The 19,374-nt window shown below is 31.9% G+C and overlaps 2 protein-coding genes across 2 annotated transcripts; one reads left to right on the forward strand and one right to left on the reverse strand.

Annotated features, from left to right (window-relative positions):
* The first annotated feature begins 3,393 nt into the window (after positions 1–3,393).
* Positions 3,394–6,234, forward strand: LOC139853237 (phosphatidylinositol 4-kinase gamma 4-like). The gene is made up of 2 exons (XM_071842611.1): positions 3,394–5,139; positions 5,620–6,234. Exons 1-2 carry the CDS (start codon positions 3,790–3,792, stop codon positions 5,992–5,994), a joined length of 1,725 nt encoding a protein of 574 aa, XP_071698712.1. The 5' UTR covers positions 3,394–3,789; the 3' UTR covers positions 5,995–6,234.
* Positions 6,235–6,547: 313 nt separating this feature from the next.
* Positions 6,548–9,549, reverse strand: LOC139853238 (E3 ubiquitin-protein ligase SINAT5-like). Its single transcript, XM_071842612.1, has 3 exons — positions 9,101–9,549; positions 8,194–8,580; positions 6,548–7,149 (listed from the first exon to the last, which is right to left on the reverse strand). Exons 1-3 carry the CDS (start codon positions 9,350–9,352, stop codon positions 6,784–6,786), a joined length of 1,005 nt encoding a protein of 334 aa, XP_071698713.1. The 5' UTR covers positions 9,353–9,549; the 3' UTR covers positions 6,548–6,783.
* Positions 9,550–19,374: the final 9,825 nt, after the last annotated feature.

The raw sequence follows: 19,374 nt of genomic DNA on the forward strand, positions 1-19,374 counted from the left end.
GGGCGCGAATAGTTGTATATGGATCCATAGGGCTTGACATCCCCGTCTGTTCCAGGTATAGAAACCCTAGCCTAAACTATAAAACAAACGTATACTATTTGAGTTTAGTACACGTTGTATTGAGTGTATTGTACATGTTGGTTGCATGTATGTTAAAACAGGAGTACTTATTATAACGTTAAAGTTTAGTTACCAGGGTGCTCAATCTTGTAGAATATTTTGATAAACGTTTCTGGATGAAACAACTGAAATCTTGTGATCCACCTTTATATACAGATTATGCGCAACATTAAAACTATGAACTCACCAACCTTTATGTTGACACTTGAAAGCATGTTTATTCTCAGATTCCTAGAAGTCTTCCGCTGTTTGCTTATATGTGATACAAGCTATGTGCATGGAGTCATACATGCTTTATTCGAGAAAATGTTGCATTCACAAAATCATCACCATGTATCTTATTTTGACTGCATTATCAACGGATGTAGTATTGTAAACTATTAATTACGGTGATTGTCTATATGTAGAAATCATCAAACGTCAAAAACCTTGGATTTTGATATTCAATTATGGTGTGCCTTTTTAAAAGAATGCAATGTTTACAAAACGTATCATGTAGAGGTCAGTACCTCACTGTGAAATTGATGAATGATGTATTCGTCCAAATGGATTTGGACGGATCGTCACAAAACTTGAGGGACCAAAGTTGTCAAGTGGGCAAAGTCATGACTAGGTCAACTAGTCAACTTCCTCATCCTCCACTCATTCATCATCTCCCACTTTTGATACTTCCGCCTTTTTGCTCTCAACACTTCAATCAAAGAATCATCATCCATTTCCAATCTAGCAAGTGTTCTTCAAAACAATTTTCATATTCGAAATCCTTGCATCTTCCTCTTCGAATCCATACCAACTTCATCTCGTTTGGGTAACTTTCTAAAAACTCTAAATTTCTTGTTCTTGATCTTTGAAACTTAAAAGTGTGTCAATTAGTGTCTATGACTCAAGTCTAACATGAATATGTGATTTATATGCTTGTTCTTGTCATTTTGATGTAACTAGCTTAAACTTGAAAGTGACTTGATTAATCTTGTGATTTGGTTGTTTGAATGTTGTTAGATGTTAAATGTTCATTTATTAAATGTGTTACTATGATCACTAGCTTCAATTTGGTATGTAAGTTGACTTTGAAAAGCCTCATTAACATGATTAAGGATTTTGTGATTGTTAGTTAGGGTTTGGTAGACTTAAATATGAACCTTTGATGCATTGAATGCTATGAAATGTTATTGGTAAGTGTTTAGTTGTATTGTATGCGTAATTACCTACGAAACGGCGTATTATATGTGTGCATTTAATTCCCGAATCATCAATGTGCATTTATGATCTTGAATGAAATAAATGATGAACATTTAATGCTAATTTGGTTGTTGTAAATGTTGGATTGATTGATGAAATGTGCTTAGTTGTTTTCCTCGTCAAAATATCTTTCCAACGATATAAGATACATGTTTTAAGTGTTTTCGGTTCACAATTTATGTTTGATTGAAGTTTGGTTCGTGCACTTAGGAAATTTCAGCAAAGCAGAACCTGTATACCAATTTGGACGCCGTCCCAATCTTTGGACGCCGTCCAGTCCTTCATTGCTGGATGCCGTCCAGCCATTTTGGACGCCGTCCAAATGAGCTGCAGAATTTTGATCAACTTGGTCATTTACCGTTTAATTCTAACTATGCTACGCACCTTCGATTAACATGTAACTTGTTCTAACATGCTCATATATGATTATATAACTCAGAAAAATTGTCCGAGACCCGACCCGAACGTGTTGGCTTTTTCGTTGACTTTTACTTGACCAAAGTTGACTTTTATTCAAACTTAACCGAATACTTACGCAATCGTTCTAACGTACTTTTATACTTGTATCTTGCATGAAACTTGACAATTTGACTCACATATATTAATCGAGTCGTAACGAGCCATAGGACTAATTGAACAACTTTGACTGACTTCATGTTTTACCGATATTGATACAACCTATTGTTTAGGTCAACACTAGCATACGTTCTTGCCCACGTTTACTTGTGAAGTACAATTACATTCGTGCAATCAAGGTGGGATCATAGTCCCACCTTTTCAACAACTTTTACTCTTTAAACTATGGGATGAGAAACATATACGTATCATACTTTATACTTTGAACACAAGTACGAAAACCAACATTCCACGTGCGAGTTAGAACGAAAAGCCTCAATTCAATTATCATTAGTTACACTTGCAGGGTGTAAACGTGAACTTATGTTATGTGATCACATAGGCTTGACGAGCCCTCATTCGGACGGTTCGCTAACGTTAGCGGATGAAATATATTTTCGAGTATAGTGTTTGTTCTAACACTACGTAACAAGGTACAAAACAGTTAAGTCTTGATAATTGGGTGCTCCACAAATGTATATCATCTTTGGAATGCAAACGATTTGGATAATCAACTATAATAAATCTTGTGGTTTAAAAACAACGTTTGCTAATACCCTATGATTTCACCAACGTTTTTCGTTGATAGTTTTCTATATGTTTTCTCAGGTCCTTGAACGCTAGATGATACATGCTTCCGCACATTATTTTGATACTATGGAGAGTCTTTTGACTTTACTTAAATTGTGTCGCATAGGTTTCAATTGTACTTAAAACATTATAACATGTTTAGTCGTTGTACTACTTTGTAAACTTTGAAACATCCTTACATTTGAAATGAATGTGACATATTTTGGTTAAACGTTGTTTTAAAGACTTACGACCACGTAACGGTACCTAAGTAGACGGCGCCGTCAATGACGATTTTGCCAGGTCACTACATTACGATCAGGAAGTACAATCTAAAGGATTTGCAAAAAAAGCCAATAAAAGCAAGTGGAAAATACTAAATCCTAAGAAAATTTTGAGGAAAAGGAGGTTTTCGAATAGTTTTTTGAAGGCATGTTCGATAGTATCGAATGCCCCAACAAACACAAAAAATATTAAATACAACAAAATCTGGTTAAAATTAACAACCCAAAAAAATTAATGCAGTACATTCTTAAAACTCGTCAAAATACAAAGTTATTTTTTTCAAAACTCAATTTTTGATCGATACCATTTTATCAAATATTTAGACTTAAAATCTTTGACCAAGTACTATTCAGTTGACCTGAATTGTTCTTTTCTCAATTATGTGGAAATGGAAAAGTAAGTATTTGCCATTGATAATTAACTGACTGTAAAGTTTAGTTTGAATAAGAACTAAAACACAAAGTTAAGGGGTCAAATTTGATATATTATGTTAAAACCGTAGAATCATAACTTGAACTAAAAGTCAGTAGTCAAACAGCCCTCACGCGTATTTTCTACTTTCTATCTCTCTCATTCTTCACCATGTTTCATTATTCTAATTAACAATTCAGCAGCAGCCATCGTTCAATCAACGCCTCATCGTTGAATTTTGAATCAGTCAAAGTTCAATTTACTCCTAAATTGATTTGCTATATGGTCTCTTCATCATACTACGTTCTCTGTTGATTCTTGCTCAATTAAACTTGTAAGGATCCCTTCCTGATCAATCAATTTTTTTTAGCTTAGGGTTTCGATTTCATTAATCGATGTCCTAGCAGTTAATTTTGATTTTAGTATATAATTTTAGGATTTTTTTTTTTTTTTAATAAAAGCTTCATCATGTTTGCGATTTGAATCTTCGGTGAATTTTGATTTGATTCGTGTTTTCGATTTTAAAGTTTGAAACCTTGAAGAGTAAACATGTCGTCTGCTGGTGTTATTGCAATTAGTCCGTACAGTTATGAATCTTTATTGCCTTCGATACCTGTTCATAATCAGGAATCAATTATGATTCATTTAGCTATGTCTGGTTCTGTTGAACCAATGAGGGTTTTGGAATCAGAATCGATTGAATCCGTAAAGCTTCGGATTCAAAGTTGTATGGGTTTTGGGATGAAAAACTTAAAGTTAGTTTGTGGTGGTAGGGAATTATCTAGGAGTAATTCATTAGTTAGGGATTATTGTGTTAGCGATGGTGATGTGGTTCATCTAGTTGTTCGAGTTTCGGATATTGAAGAATTTAATGTGAAGACTTCATGTGGGGAAGAGTTTAATATTCATGTTGAGAAAAATCATGATGTTGGTTATGTGAAAAGGCAGATTGCTAAGAGAGGAAATGGATTAATCGATATTGATGAGGAAGAACTCTTGTGTAAAGGTGAGTTGCTTGAGGATGAGAGACTAATTAATGATATTTGCAAGTATAATATTGATGCTATAATTTATTTGTCCGTTAGGAAACCTGCAAAGATTCAAGCTGAATCCGTTGATAAGAATACTGAAGTTACTATTGTTGCACCGCAATCGAATGATTCAAAAGAGCATGATCTAGCTGTTAAACTACTTAAGAATGACACTCACGGTACAGATTCGGTTCCAAAAGAAGCTGTGAATAGAAGTTTGTGGTTGGAACCGGTGATTGTTAACCCTAACGTTGTTCTTCCCGATGTATTATTAAATCTTATTAACGCTACATATGACGGTTTACTGAAAGGGAATAAACCGATTAGGTCATCTGAAGGTACAGGTGGAGCATATTTCATGAATGATGCATCAGGGAGTAAACATTTGTCTGTTTTCAAGCCGATTGATGAGGAGCCTATGGCTGTGAATAATCCAAGGGGGTTACCGTTATCAGAAGATGGTGAAGGGCTTAAAAAGGGAACGGTTGTTGGTGAGGGTGCGATTAGGGAAGTTGCTGCGTATATTTTAGATCATCCGAAAGGCGGACGTAGGTCTTTGAGTGGTGAACAAAAAGGATTTTCTGGGGTCCCACCAACTTATTTAGTGAGCTGCTTGCACGAAGGGTTTAATCATCCACATGGTGTAAAGGCGAAGATTGGATCGTTGCAGATGTTTATGGAGAACTCTGGAAGTTGTGAGGATATGGGCCCGAACGCTTTTCCGGTAGACGAGGTTCATAAAATATCTGTGTTGGATATTAGGATGGCAAATGCAGATAGACATGCTGGAAATATCTTGGTGAGCAAAGGAGAACATGATCAGTTCATACTGATTCCTATTGATCATGGCTACTGCTTTCCTACTAGTGTAAGTCGTTTCTTTATTATACATTATCTTTTGAATATGAATGATACCATAATATGGATTCCTCATGTAGTTAGTTTGTTTGTTTTTTCCTTAATAAGTTCAGTTGTCTGAACGGTTTAAGATGAATGAATATAAGATTTCTCCGAGGAATAAGTATTTGATAAATAATTATTGTTTGTTTTATGTGGTAAATAACCGTATGAATAATTGAAATTACCAAATTAACCCTCTATGAGGTAGTTAAAAGAGCAGCTACTAATAAATTTTAGAAAATTATGACATAAATGTAAATTCACATTTATTTGTATTCATTCATTAAAATGCATCTTATTTAGTAAGTTAAGAACAAACATCTCATAATGACTCTATATTAAGCTATATTCTATTAAGCCCATTAAGTCAAATTCAACATGGGTAACACTTACGGGGTATTTGCTACATATTTGTACAAAAACTCAATTTGTTACTTGCTTTTTGCAGTTTGAGGATTGCACATTTGATTGGATATACTGGCCTCAAGCTAAAAAACCGTTTAGCCCTGAAACAGTTGAGTACATCAACTCACTGGATGCTGAGGAAGACATTGCTCTTCTTAAGTTTTATGGATGGAATATGCCTTTAGAAAGCGAACGAACTTTTCGAATATCCACAATGCTACTTAAGAAAGGTGTTAAGAAAGGATTAACCCCATTTTCCATTGGCAACATTATGTGTAGGGAAAACATCAAGAAACCATCAATGATTGAAGAGATAGTTCACGAAGCAGATGATCTTGTTCTTCCTGGTTCGAGTGAGGCTGCTTATATGGAAACTATTTCTGATATCATGGATCAACGTCTAGATTCAATCGCCTGACTGAAGTTTCGTAAATTTAAAATAACGTATAAACTTATTTCTTCTGTGTACAAGACCTTTTGTGCAGCATATGTTTACGGTAGATATGTGCTTACGTCAATGGGTAGTTTCCAAATTCCAAGTTCTTCATAACAGTGTGAAGGTTATCTTTTATTTTGTCAAAACATTTGACTATTCTTTTGTTCATTGTATTTTGATTTTGAACTTGTAATTTCAAGTCTAAAAGCTCTTGTTAAGCCAGTTTCGAGTCTAATAGTTAAAGCTCGAGCACAAGTCATATGTTTATGGTACATGTGCAGCGTATGTTTACGGTACATATGTGTTTACGTCAATCGGTAGTTCAAATTCCAAGTTCTTCATAACAGAGTGAAGTTCATCTTCTATTTTGTCTAAACGTTTGACTATTCTTTTGTTCATTGTATTTTGATTTTAAGCTTGTAATTTCAACTCTAAAAGCTCGTTTTAAAAGCGATTGAGTCTAATAGTTAAAGCTCGAGCACAAGTGCACAACTAATAAGATATTTTACAATGTGAAGCTCAATTCAGGTTATGGTATGTAATAGTGTTATGCAATGGATTTATCAACTAATTTCATGTAGCAATAGGAGCAATATGCTTACAATGTCATAAATTCCCTTCATATTTCAAAGACAATTTTTACACTAATAGCATCACTGCCCTAAAAGTTCCCACACAAATATGAAAAATACACCCTCCATCCTCCATTCACCAATTTCTCCAGTTCCACATCGACAGGTCAAGTCGGAAGCCACATAACAAACGGGCAAGTTAACTACACAGATTCGGAATACAAACAGTACTACCATCAGGATTAGGAGGTTCTTTCCATATCTTACCAGTGACTCTCAATTTGAGTTCTTTTTTATCTCCACCTGAGAAAAATAGAGCCATATTCCTCTGTATTATTAGCCCATCGTGGCTATCACGCACCTTTCGATGACCATCTCGTATGCTTCGTGGGGTCCCCTCCCATGTGAGTTTTCTACCGTTACCACCGACTTCTAAACTGTAACGGTAGTTCCGTGCGTCATTTTCGTCACCCATGAATCGGAGAAACGCCATGTAGACGGGAGCCATGCTGAGCTGGAACGCTTCAAAGTGGAGACAAAAGTACTGACCGAAGCAGTTGAACACCTGCATATACGTGCAGAGAAATTGAAAATTGACTAAAGAAAAAAGGTAAAATTTGATTTTCCAGACAAAGTAGAGTTGGCAAGGTAAAAGTCACGAGACGGAAACGAGTCATTCAGGACTTCGAAACGACTAGGCGTGGTGGAGTCTAGGACTAGTCGACGTTGACTAATGTTGACTTTTAGTAATATATTGTACAAATTTTAAACATACGTATAGGGCACATAATCTGAGTATAATAAATAAATATTACTGTAAAATTTTGACCCAGGTTTGATCAACCTTGACTGTAACCGACTCAGACGACTTTGACATGACTTTTTAGCGTTGACCGACTAATTAGACATTTTTGGGCGAAACGGGACGGGCTAGTCACCAAACCGACTATTCAGCTGAGACCACCGCCGTTTACAACACTGAGAGTTGGTAATCTAGATTTGGTCAATTTGCGTTTTTTTTCCCTATTATCAAATGGTCAAACTATAAGGTAAAAGGAGAATGGGTCAAACGTCCTAACAGACTGAAAGTTGCCCAAAGGCCGGTACAACCCCCTAAAGTGCTTAAACAATTCAGGGGTGCCTTACTTCTTAGTTAGAGGTTATAATGAAATCAGTAAATTTTAACCAAACAGTTTATAAGTGAAATAGTATTGTATACTTGGCGTATTTAATTTTTTGTGTGGTCAACCCGGTTCGTTTAGACCTGTACTAAACTTGGATATACTTCAATCCAAACCTAAATGACTCGAAACCCATCCCGCACCTGTCAATATATATATATTTAACAATAAATGCTTCATAAAAGTCATACTAATTGTAAGTTTGTGAAAACAATTCTAAAGACTAGGTGAACTTGAGTCCTTGACTTTTAAAGTCAATGGCAACAACTTTCAAGTTCAAAGTGAACTTCAGTATAGAGATAAATTTAAACTATTCTTAATGAGGACAAATTGACAAGAAGTCAACAACCATAAATCTCTAACAAATTACAAATGAGTTCTCGGTTCAAAAACTGACCAAACTTGATGACAGATGAAAAGATACTAACCGTAAGCATCCACGTGGCGTTTTCAACTTCACGTGGATTAGACTTTACATAACGATGGTTAAAAGTGTACCCGGAGTGCATATCTACTTTATGATCATCTCTCAAATGGGAAACTAAATACGGGATATCCCCAACAACCGAACACTCGGATCCAGCATATGGACAGCTGTACGGCCTAAAATCGCAGATGGCATCGTGTTTCAGCTTGCTGTAGTATGGGAAGATCCCGGGACAACCAAGTGAAAAATATTTGCATGGAAACTCAAGCGATTCAGCCACTTTTTCCAATGCAAGACACCTAATATCGCCTAGCTCCTGTCGACACGTTGGACACCTATTGTGAACTCGTGTCTTACAAGTTGAACAAATCGTGTGCCCGTTGTGACACTGCAAAACATCATGATAGATAGTTTAGTTATAAATTTGTAAACATAATACATTAAAATCTAATAAGAAACTAAAATGTAGTTTACACATGAAAATTAGCCATTTTAACTTTAAAGCTGTCCCATTAGTTTCTAAATAATCTTCAAGATAGTTTTATGGACTTGATGATTTATTACAATTCTGGTTCTGGGAATAATAATAATAATAATAATAATAATAATAATAATAATAATAATAAATTTTAGGAAAACAAAAGAGTATATTGAATTCACATTAGGTTCAATTTGACAAAATAATATGTTTGACAAAAAAGTCAAAAGTATCATCATAATCTAAAAACCCCAAATCACACCAGACTTGATTCCGGAGAATTAAATCATGCACCACATTACATAATTCCAGTGTTAGATTAAAATTGGGTAATAAACATATGTCAAAAACTAAATTGCAAGAAATTAAATAACATCAATCTATTCAAAAATCAATAGCCAATTATCCATGGATATCAAAATAATCATACCTGATGAATTGGAGGGTACATTGAATTTGTACAAACAGGGCATTCAAGGAGCTCATGAACACTGGTTGTTGGATTAATTGTTGAAGGAACAACATTAACATTATGAGTTTTTGAAGACAAAAACTGTGGATTTTGAGGATTGTTTTGACGATGATGATTTTGGTGATGATTATGGTTATGATGATTATGATTTGGGATTTCATCTTCTAATCCATCAGATGTTGAGACACATTCAATGTTATCAATTTCCATTTTGGAAAAACTGACAAAAAAAAAAATCTAAGACCCACAAATAAAAAACTAATAAAGATTGAATCTTTATCAAAGATCAGAAGTGGGGTTTGTTTATTTTTTGTATAAAAAAAAGATCTTGTTCCCTCCCCAATTAGGTTAAAGATGATCAATCAATAACAGGGTGGGGAGGGATGGCATTATGGCAAGGAAATGAGGAGCAGAAGGTGCTTTTCTTGATAGGTTTTTTTTTTATAATTATTTTTGTATTTTATAATTTTATATTTGTTTTATTTAAATTGGTTTTGGTGGATCGGATTGAATTATCACTGGTTTTCGAGCTCTCGCTTCTCGCTTGGGTTCGATTTTCAATGTATTTTATTGCGTTTAATTTATAAAATTATTTCGTGGCTAACGATAATGTCGTTGAAGCGCAACTCGAATTGAACTAAAAGGTATAACCCACGAAATATTTAAATGTTATTTAAATTAAAAATATATTTTAACAACCCGTTCATATCGATTATAAACGAATTACAATAGTTGATTTCATTGCGAGTTACTTGACCTCTATATGATACATTTTACAAACATTGCATTCGTTTTTAAAAGACAAACTTTCATCACATCGAAAATTGACGGCATGCATACCATTTCATAATATATCCAACTATAATTGACTTAATAATAATCTTGATGAACTCAACGACTCGAATGCAACGTCTTTTGAAATATGCCATGAATGACTCCAAGTAATATCTTTATAATGAGCAAATGCACAGCGAAAGATTTCTTTCATACCTGAGAATAAACATGCTTAAAAGTGTCAACCAAAAGGTTGGTGAGTTCATTAGTTTATCGTAATCAATCATTTCCATAATTTTAATAGACTACAATATTTTCATTTCCATTTTTCATAAACATCATCTCATATCAGGCATTTCGCAAACTGCATAGAGATAAAAATCATTCATATGGTGAACACCTGGTAACCGACATTAACAAGATGCATATAGAATATCCCCAAAACAGAATCCTCTCGTCTGTATAACAGAATCCTCTCGTCTGTATAAAAATCGAAGTACTAAAGCATCCGTACCTCGGATGGGGTTTGTTAGGCCCATAGATGTATTTTTAGGATTCGCGTCAATTAGGGGTATTGTTCCCTAATTCTTAGGTTACCAAGCTAAAGGGGTGATATTCGATTTCGATAATCCAACCATAGAATGTAGTTATGAGTACTTGTATCTATTTCGTCAAACATTTATAAAAACAGCGCATGTATTCTCAGTCCCAAAAATATATATTGCAAAAGCATTTAAAAAGGGAGCAAATGAAACTCACGATACTGTATTTCGTAGTAATTACGCATATGACGGCACTGAACAAGTGCAAGGTTGGCCTCAGATTCATGAACCTATATCAATTATATATCTATTAAAACATATGATGAAAATCACATAATTTCATTTATTAATTATATAATATTTATATATATTTGTAGTTATATAGAATTTATTCTAAATTTTATTTAAAATAACATATTCTTTATTTATATATATAATATCTTAACTTATAAGTTATGTATTTTTATTTTGTATATATATTTAAAATAATTAATATCTATATATTTAGTTATATTGATATATCTATAATTATCTATATGTTTAGTATTAAATTTAAAATTCAATAATTTGTTATATATAAGTATTTATATCAAAATGTTTATATGTTTGATATATGGTTATATAATTAGAGTATATGTAATAAGTGTATTCTATGTACAAATTATTTATCGGTTAAAATTAATAGTTTTGATAATATTATTATTATTATTCTAAGGTAGTTTCATATTTTTAAAAATCATTATTATTATTATTATTATTATTATTATTATTATTATTATTATTATTATTATTATTATTATTATTATTATTATTATTATAAATTATTATTATAAATTATTATTGTTATTGTTATTATTGTTATTATTATTAAGTATTATTATTAAGTATTAGTATTATTACTAGTATTAGTATTATTATTAAGTAATATGAATACCATTTATTATTAGTATTATCAATATTAATATTGTTATTATTAGTGTTATAATATTATAATTGTTATTATTATTACAAATATAAGAACTAGGGCAAAAATTATCATTTATCATTAATATTATGATAATAATTATAATAATAATGATAATAATAATAATAATAATAATAATAATAATAATAATAATAATAATAATAATAATAATAATAATAATAATAATAATAATTTTTAAAAATATGAAACTACCTTAGAAACCCCCTTTTTTTAAAAAAAAAAATTTGCACCAAACCGGGTTCGAACCCGAGACCCCCAGTTCATACCAAACACCCCTTAACCAACGAGTTGCTGCCCATTTTTCTGAAATAGTATACATCGAATTAAATAAAACTCGTAACCTCTTTTCTTCTTATTTCTTCTTCTTAATTCAATCGATCACAAACAAACCAAATAGTATCAACAGGTTTATAGTTTGGAAATTGAGACAGAAATGATTCTTTACATTTATCTTGCATTAACAGAACCCAAATAAAAAGACATTTAGCTGTAACAGCAAATATGAATGAAGATCAACTCGACACTTGAATTCGATATTTAGAACGTTTTACATCAAGGTTACAACACGAATTATATTTCAAATTACTCCTAACATCTTTCTCGATCAACAATTTAACTTGAGATATCAAAACAAGTTTGAATTTTGGCAAGAACAGAATGTTTGACTTTTAAAACAACAACTTTGACTCCAAAATTCTAGCTCGTTATTAAGAATTGAAATTTGAAATTTTCCAGATAGTTTGAGTTAAAGAATCCTAATAAGATTGTATTATTACATTTTGAAAATATATTCGAATTTGATCTAGTGTTCATCCCTGTCAAGAACACTAAGAACACTAAATCGAATTATGAATTTTAGAGCGTTTTAGATCTTGATTTCTACATGAATTGTGTAGTAAATCACTCCTAGGAACTTTTCAAATCATCAATTGAACTTTAAACATTATTACGAACTCAAATTTGATCTTTGTTCATATGTTTGACTTTTTGAAAATAATCTTTGACTCGTAAATTCGAATTCAATAGAAAGAATTGAAGTATGAAAACTTACAGATAGTTTGATTAGATCATTCCTAACACTTCTGCATTTTTTATATTTTGGAGATTGATTCGAATTCGAGTTTTGGATTAAAATGGTCGTGAACAGAGGTCGAGCTATGTCTTAAATCTTTATATAATTCATCAGATAATAACTGAGTAATTATAATTGAATATGACAGTGGAAAATCGCATGGTTTAATCAATAATATGAACTGATCAATTGTTATATATTGGTAGTAGTTTCGACATGAAATCACAGATCAGCAGGAAACGGAAGAAGAAAGCAAATAACTGATTGGGGTGTATATACGCGTTTTTATTTATATTTACATATTATATATATAATATTAAAAATAATAATAATATTAAGATTAATAATAATAATATTAATAATAATAATAATAATAATAATAATAATAATAATAATAATAATAATAATAATAACAATGATAATAAGAATAATTATTAATAATAATTATGACTAATTATAGTGTTAATAATGATATTAATAATAATATTACTATAATAAATTACTATTAATACATAATTATTAAAAATGAAGTATTATAAATTTATATATTTTGATCTTAATCCTTGTAAAACTATTTATAAAAAGTTCGTCACTTACTTGTTTTTAGTTCTAAATAAAATATACAGGATATTAGAATCCAAACTATTAAAGTACTTGCATTTTAAATAAGCTTATCATCTACATAATCTTTCTACAGATCAATGATTACAATCATTATATTCGAAACCATTTATTTAATATGCCATATATAAATATGTTTCAATAATATTTCTTATTACGACGATAAATATATATATATATTCGTATTGATTACTGATAAGTCCATAAAATTGTACGTGTAATTATATTTGATACACTTTTTATATATATACATATACGTTTTAATAACAAGTTTTATTATATCGTAAAATGTGTTCGTACTAAATTGAATAACTATAGTTCTCTAAAACTAATTACATTCATATCTTTTTATCGAAACGTTATAATAATAAAAGTCTATTATTTCGAAGAACGTTTTCATATATTTGAACTATATCGAGTAAATATAATTTGGTTTTCCAGAATTATTTATATTCAAAATTATTCTTTAAAAGGTTCCATCTATATCGTAAAATGTTTTTAATATTATGAAAACTAAATAATTAACTTACGAGGCAATTATTGTAAAACATGTATTGAAAAATTAAGCAGCAATCTCCACTAACTTTTGTCCGACTCTCATTAATTGACACTTTATTCTCACTTGTAGATCACTTTACCATTTATTCCGAATACCGTTAATAGGAAAAGATTTCTCAAATCAATGTGGACCTCACAACCAAGACCCCTAATCATATCACAATGTATCTGATAATTCAAGCATTTGATATTATCTTTTAATTCTGTCGATAAATATATTAAACATATATCGAAACAAATATGTTCATGTAAAGTATTATACATTTAATACTTTGTTAACATCTTTAATTATTATTTATATTTATATATAATTATACATGCACATCAAGTTAAATATAATTGTTCGTGAATCGTTGGGAATAGTCGAAGGGTAATTGAATATATGAACATAGTTCAAAAATTTTGAGACTTCAATATTACAGACATTGCTTATCGTGTCGGAAACATATAAAGATTAAGTTTAAATTTGGTCAGAAATTTCCGGGTCGTCACAGTACCTACCCGTTAAAGAAATTTCGTCCCCGAAATTTGATCGAGGTCGTCATGGATAACAATAAGAATGTTTTCATGACGAATATGAGTTGATATATAGAGTTTTATCATCATTCAATAATATGGATAAAACAATTCATTTATGTGAAGATTACGAGTGAAGTTATCGTAAAAGAGTGAAAATGAGTAAATGCAGGTTTGACTTAACTGGTGACATAGTCACGGTTGATTTCCGAATTTCAAGGGATTTGGAGAAAATCTTCGTAATAAGATTTGGTTCTTCGGTAATTAAGAAAATTAGAATCCTCTTTGGTTAAATGCGATAATCTGTTTTGATTGCCCTGTCGGATATTTTACTATAAATCCACCCCCTTCATTTCCTTATTTCCACAACTCCCATCCTCTATACTTTCTTCCCCAATTCATATTCTAAAAGATTGTGGAAATGCTTCATCCAGTTCTGATCCTGGATATACTCCTAACTTTCATATCTGTCATTCTTCTTTTTCATCTACCGCCATAAGAATCTATTTACTTCTACTATATTCTTGGTTTTATAGTGTTTTTAGTTCTCCCGTGTCTTTATATTGCTATATGCATTGATATATGGTTTGTAATTTCTGGGTTGTTGTTGGGCTTTATATCTTTCCTTATATTTCAAAGTCCCTGCTTCTGTCTTCTATAATCACTGTCGTCCACAGTTAATACTCTCTCCTATTTACTGCGATTTATACTTCAATTTCTATTTCAGAGCTTCATTCCTTTGTTTTCTCTTCTTGCCATTAAACACCGCATGTAATGGTCTAGAATTCTTAGATATGAATTTCAGAATGAACATAGTTAATGTTCTGAGGAAGAAATTGTAATAGCATGGTCTTGATTTGTCAAATTACCAGAATATCTCGAAAAAGACCGAATCATCAAGAAAAACATTTTCTTAATATGTTTAGAGGTTAAGTAGAATAGAAGAGTCTAGTAACATGGCACATGATGACGTTATGATCTGTGAATCATCACATTTCATTTAGAAACTCAGCATGATTTACTGTAATATAATCACATTGATCAAGTGTCATTATATTATACTAACTCATGCTTCAGTTCCCAACACTACTTCAAAAACATTCATACTTCAAACTCGAAGGTTTCAGAATTTAGAAACTAAACAGTTTCCTTTATGATGTAATACAGATAACGCAAAGAGATAAATGATTTCAGATAAGAATAGTTATGAAAATATCTTCAGAAATATCGAGGATATTTATAATGAAAGATACGATGATATCTTAGAATTTTTAATATCAGAGGATGATGAAGAATATTGTCCGCAAAGGTTTAGAGTCAGGAGAAAGGTATTCGTTAATGACTTCAGTAGATACTGAATCATTTGGATTCTTTGAAGGCAGGTTTAGTCTTTGTGATTTGTCCACAGCCTCCTTCATAGTTTGCGCAAACAGTTTTCCAATTCCAATCCTTCTCTTTTTCTGAGCTTTGCCAACACACTATTCTTTATCATCAAACTTTTTACTGTTAAGGTCGTTTAAAGTTTTTTTTTTCCTCGGTATTTTTCAAAATTTCGAGAACCAGTTCGCAGTTTATGGTGTTTTTCAGAAACTTCACATTCGAAGTATGTAAGTCTTGGAGGTAGACGTTATATGTATATATATAACTGTTGACGTAGAATTGCTGCGAAATTCGAGAATAATGATTCAAGCTTTTTGGTATGGTAACTACCATTACAAAATGCAGATGAGTACATGATAGGGTTTCAACGAATAAGTATAGTGATTTTTTGGAGAGGTTTAAAGATCAATGAAATTGTTGGTAAGTTTACTGCTACTGTGGCGAGATATAAAGGGTTCCCCGGTAACAATGATGAAGGGGTAATCGTTATAATAAGGCTTATTCGAATGAACAATTGAAGTTGATTTATTGGAGCTGTGACAAAACTGTCTACTTTGAAAAGAGATTTGAAAAGTTATTTTTGCTAATAAATGCCAAAGGGTCTGATACGGATACGTGTTAAACTATGATTTTGGTTTCGAGGGTTTTTCAGGTACAAGACTATGGGTAATATGTGGTTGGATCATCATCTCGATTGTTCATTATTTGAAGTGTCTTCAGGAATTTCAAAGGGTTTGAACACAAATTGTAATTATTAAAATATGATGTTCTAGGATTTTGAATGATACAAATATTTTTCTGGGTTCTATGAATAGAAATGATGTTCTAGCACAGTTTTGAAGTCAAAGTATAGCTTTGAAAGATGTAGAAATTTAAAAGTGATGATACCGGTTATATCTCGAATTGAATTCTGAGATTTCAGAATCAGAATATGTAATTGGATTTGAATGAGTATGGTTGTTTTAATTTCTATAAAAGAATGTATATTATTGTGAATGTAGGGAGTATAGTGGATGATTGCTGAATCAGATTCAAAGAATGTAACATATTAATTGTGAATTTATATATCTCTCGGGTATTACCTACCCGTTAAAAAAAATTTTTACAAGCAATCATTTTTGTACGATTGAATTTCATTACAGTCTCTATGAAAATATATATGTATGTATATTTTCTTCAGATGTAATACAGATTTACTGAGTTAATATAATATTAAACTCATTTGATTTTTAGCTGGAATTGAAAATGAATAATCTCTAAGACATTAAAGATTACATAATTTTCGCGGAGTGTTTCACTAATGTAATTAGTACTTCATTATAAATACTAATTGATATTCCTTAGTGAAGGATGTTGATGTTCGTAAAATTCTTGTGAACTTCGCAAGATACAATGATTTTTTCTAGTGAGTTTCGAGTATATCAAAAGTGTAAAATCAAACATGTAATTGATTAATACACTTGATTTATTATGAATTGGAATTCATTGAGTTTGGAACAGAGATTGTAGTTTACAATGGTTAAGTCGTTAATCGAAGGATTATAGCATATTAGTAATATGAATTTAAATGAGTAGTATCTACCCTTTTTCAATTCTTACATAATAGCTTAGTATGAAAAGATTTATGAGGGTTTCAAAATTTATATATATAAGATATACATATAAATTTTTCAGAGAAATTGAGTTAATACTTTATAACTCATTGATACAATATAATCGTTGTTGATTTTTAATGATGTCCACGGTGATTCTTGAACTGGCGAGGTTTGTGATGTTATAGGTGCTGCTGATGCTGACGATGCTGATAGTACTGATGGTGCTGGTGATGCCGACGGTACTGTTGATGCTGCTGGTAAACAAGTCTAGCTTGTAATTCGTGCACCACCCTTGTCAGGGTTTCTATTCTTTCCTGTATCATCTCTATCCATCCATTCATCTTGGTTTACGGTTATGATTTGAATAAATAATCTCTAAAACATTAGAGATTACATAATCACCGTAGAATATTTCTCTGATGAAGTTATGAATTAATACTTCATCGTTTGTTGTTGGTACTCCTTGGTATCTATGGTGTGTGTGACGTTGATGCTCAAGGTACAGATTGTGATGTTGAGGTATGGGATGTGGATGTTGCTGTTGGTGGTGGTGATGGTATTGTTGGTGTTGCTGATGGTGGTACTGATGATGCCGGTGATGCTGCTGGTGTTTGTAACCTTTGCACCATATTCTCCAAAACCACTACCAGAGCACAAAGTTCGTTAACTTCTTCTATTACACCGGGGTGATTGTCGGTTCGGACGAGCGGATGAATAAGATCTAAAATTTGAGATAATATATAATCGTGACGAGACACTCTGGAAATGAGAGAGAAAATGGTGTCTCAGACAGGTTCGCCGGTAAGTGCTTCAGGTTCTTCGCCAGTAGGGCAATGTGGTGGATGGAAGGGATCACCTTCTTCTTGTCTCCAATGATTGAGAAGGCTACGAACCCATCCCCAATTCATCCAGAATAGATGATGGCTTATTGGTTGATCCATTCCGGTCACACTGCTTTCAGAGCTCGAGTGAAACTCTATATCAGAATCCGAGGGACTTGAGCTAGTGGCGAGTTCCATTTCGTACGATTGAATAAAGGATTTTTCGATATGAAATGATTTCCGGCTATCGGATGGTATTCTAATTACATAGAATATCTATATATATAGAGTAAAAGATTTCATAGATTACGGAGGAATTTACGGAATATGACAGGCAAAGTTTACAGTAACAGATACGCTAAGATGTGATTTAGCAGATACGCTAAGATATGAATTTTGTCTATACACTATTCAAGCAATCAATGCAGTAAGATGTGTCTAGACTAAGAATGATAAGCATGCAGTTTCTGACAAGAAATGATAAGTAAAAATTTTTGACATGCAACTAAGGTCGAAGTCCAGACTCACTAATGCATCCTAACGACTATCAGTTAGATACACTAATGCAGACCTGGTTCGCTAAGACCACCGCTCTGATACCAACTTTAACAACCCATTCATATCGATTATAAACAAATTACAATAGTTGATTTCATTGCGAGGTACTTGACCTCTATATGATACATTTTACAAACATTGCATTTGTTTTTAAAATACAAACTTTCATCACATCGAAAATTGATGGCATGCATACCATTTCATAATATATTCAAATATAATTGACTTAATTATAATCTTGATGAACTCAACGACTCGAATGCAACGTCTTTTGAAATATGCCATGAATGACTCCAAGTAATATCTTTATAATGAGCAAATGCACATCGGAAGATTTCTTTCATACCTGAAAATAAACATGCTTAAAAGTGTCAACCAAAATGTTGGTGAGTTCATTAGTTTATCGTAATCAATCATTTCCATAATTTTAATAGACCACAAGATTTTCATTTTCATTTTTCATAAACATCATCTCATATCAGGCATTTTGCAAACTGCATAGAGATAAAAATCATTCATATGGTGAACACCTGGTAACTGACATTAACAAGATGCATATAGAATATCCCCAAAATAGAATCCTCTCGTCTGTATAATAGAATCCTCTTGTCTGTATAAAAATCGAAGTACTAAAGCATCCGTACCTCGGATGGGGTTTGTTAGCCCCATAGATCTATCTTTAGGATTCGCATCAATTAGGGGTACTGTTCCCTAATTCTTAGGTTACCAAGCTAAAGGGGTGATATTCGATTTCGATAATCCAACCATAGAATGTAGTTTTGAGTACTTGTATCTATTTCGTCAAACATT

Source organism: Rutidosis leptorrhynchoides, chromosome 6 (genome assembly GCF_046630445.1).
Source record: "Rutidosis leptorrhynchoides isolate AG116_Rl617_1_P2 chromosome 6, CSIRO_AGI_Rlap_v1, whole genome shotgun sequence".
NCBI classification, from domain to species: Eukaryota; Viridiplantae; Streptophyta; class Magnoliopsida; order Asterales; family Asteraceae; genus Rutidosis; species Rutidosis leptorrhynchoides.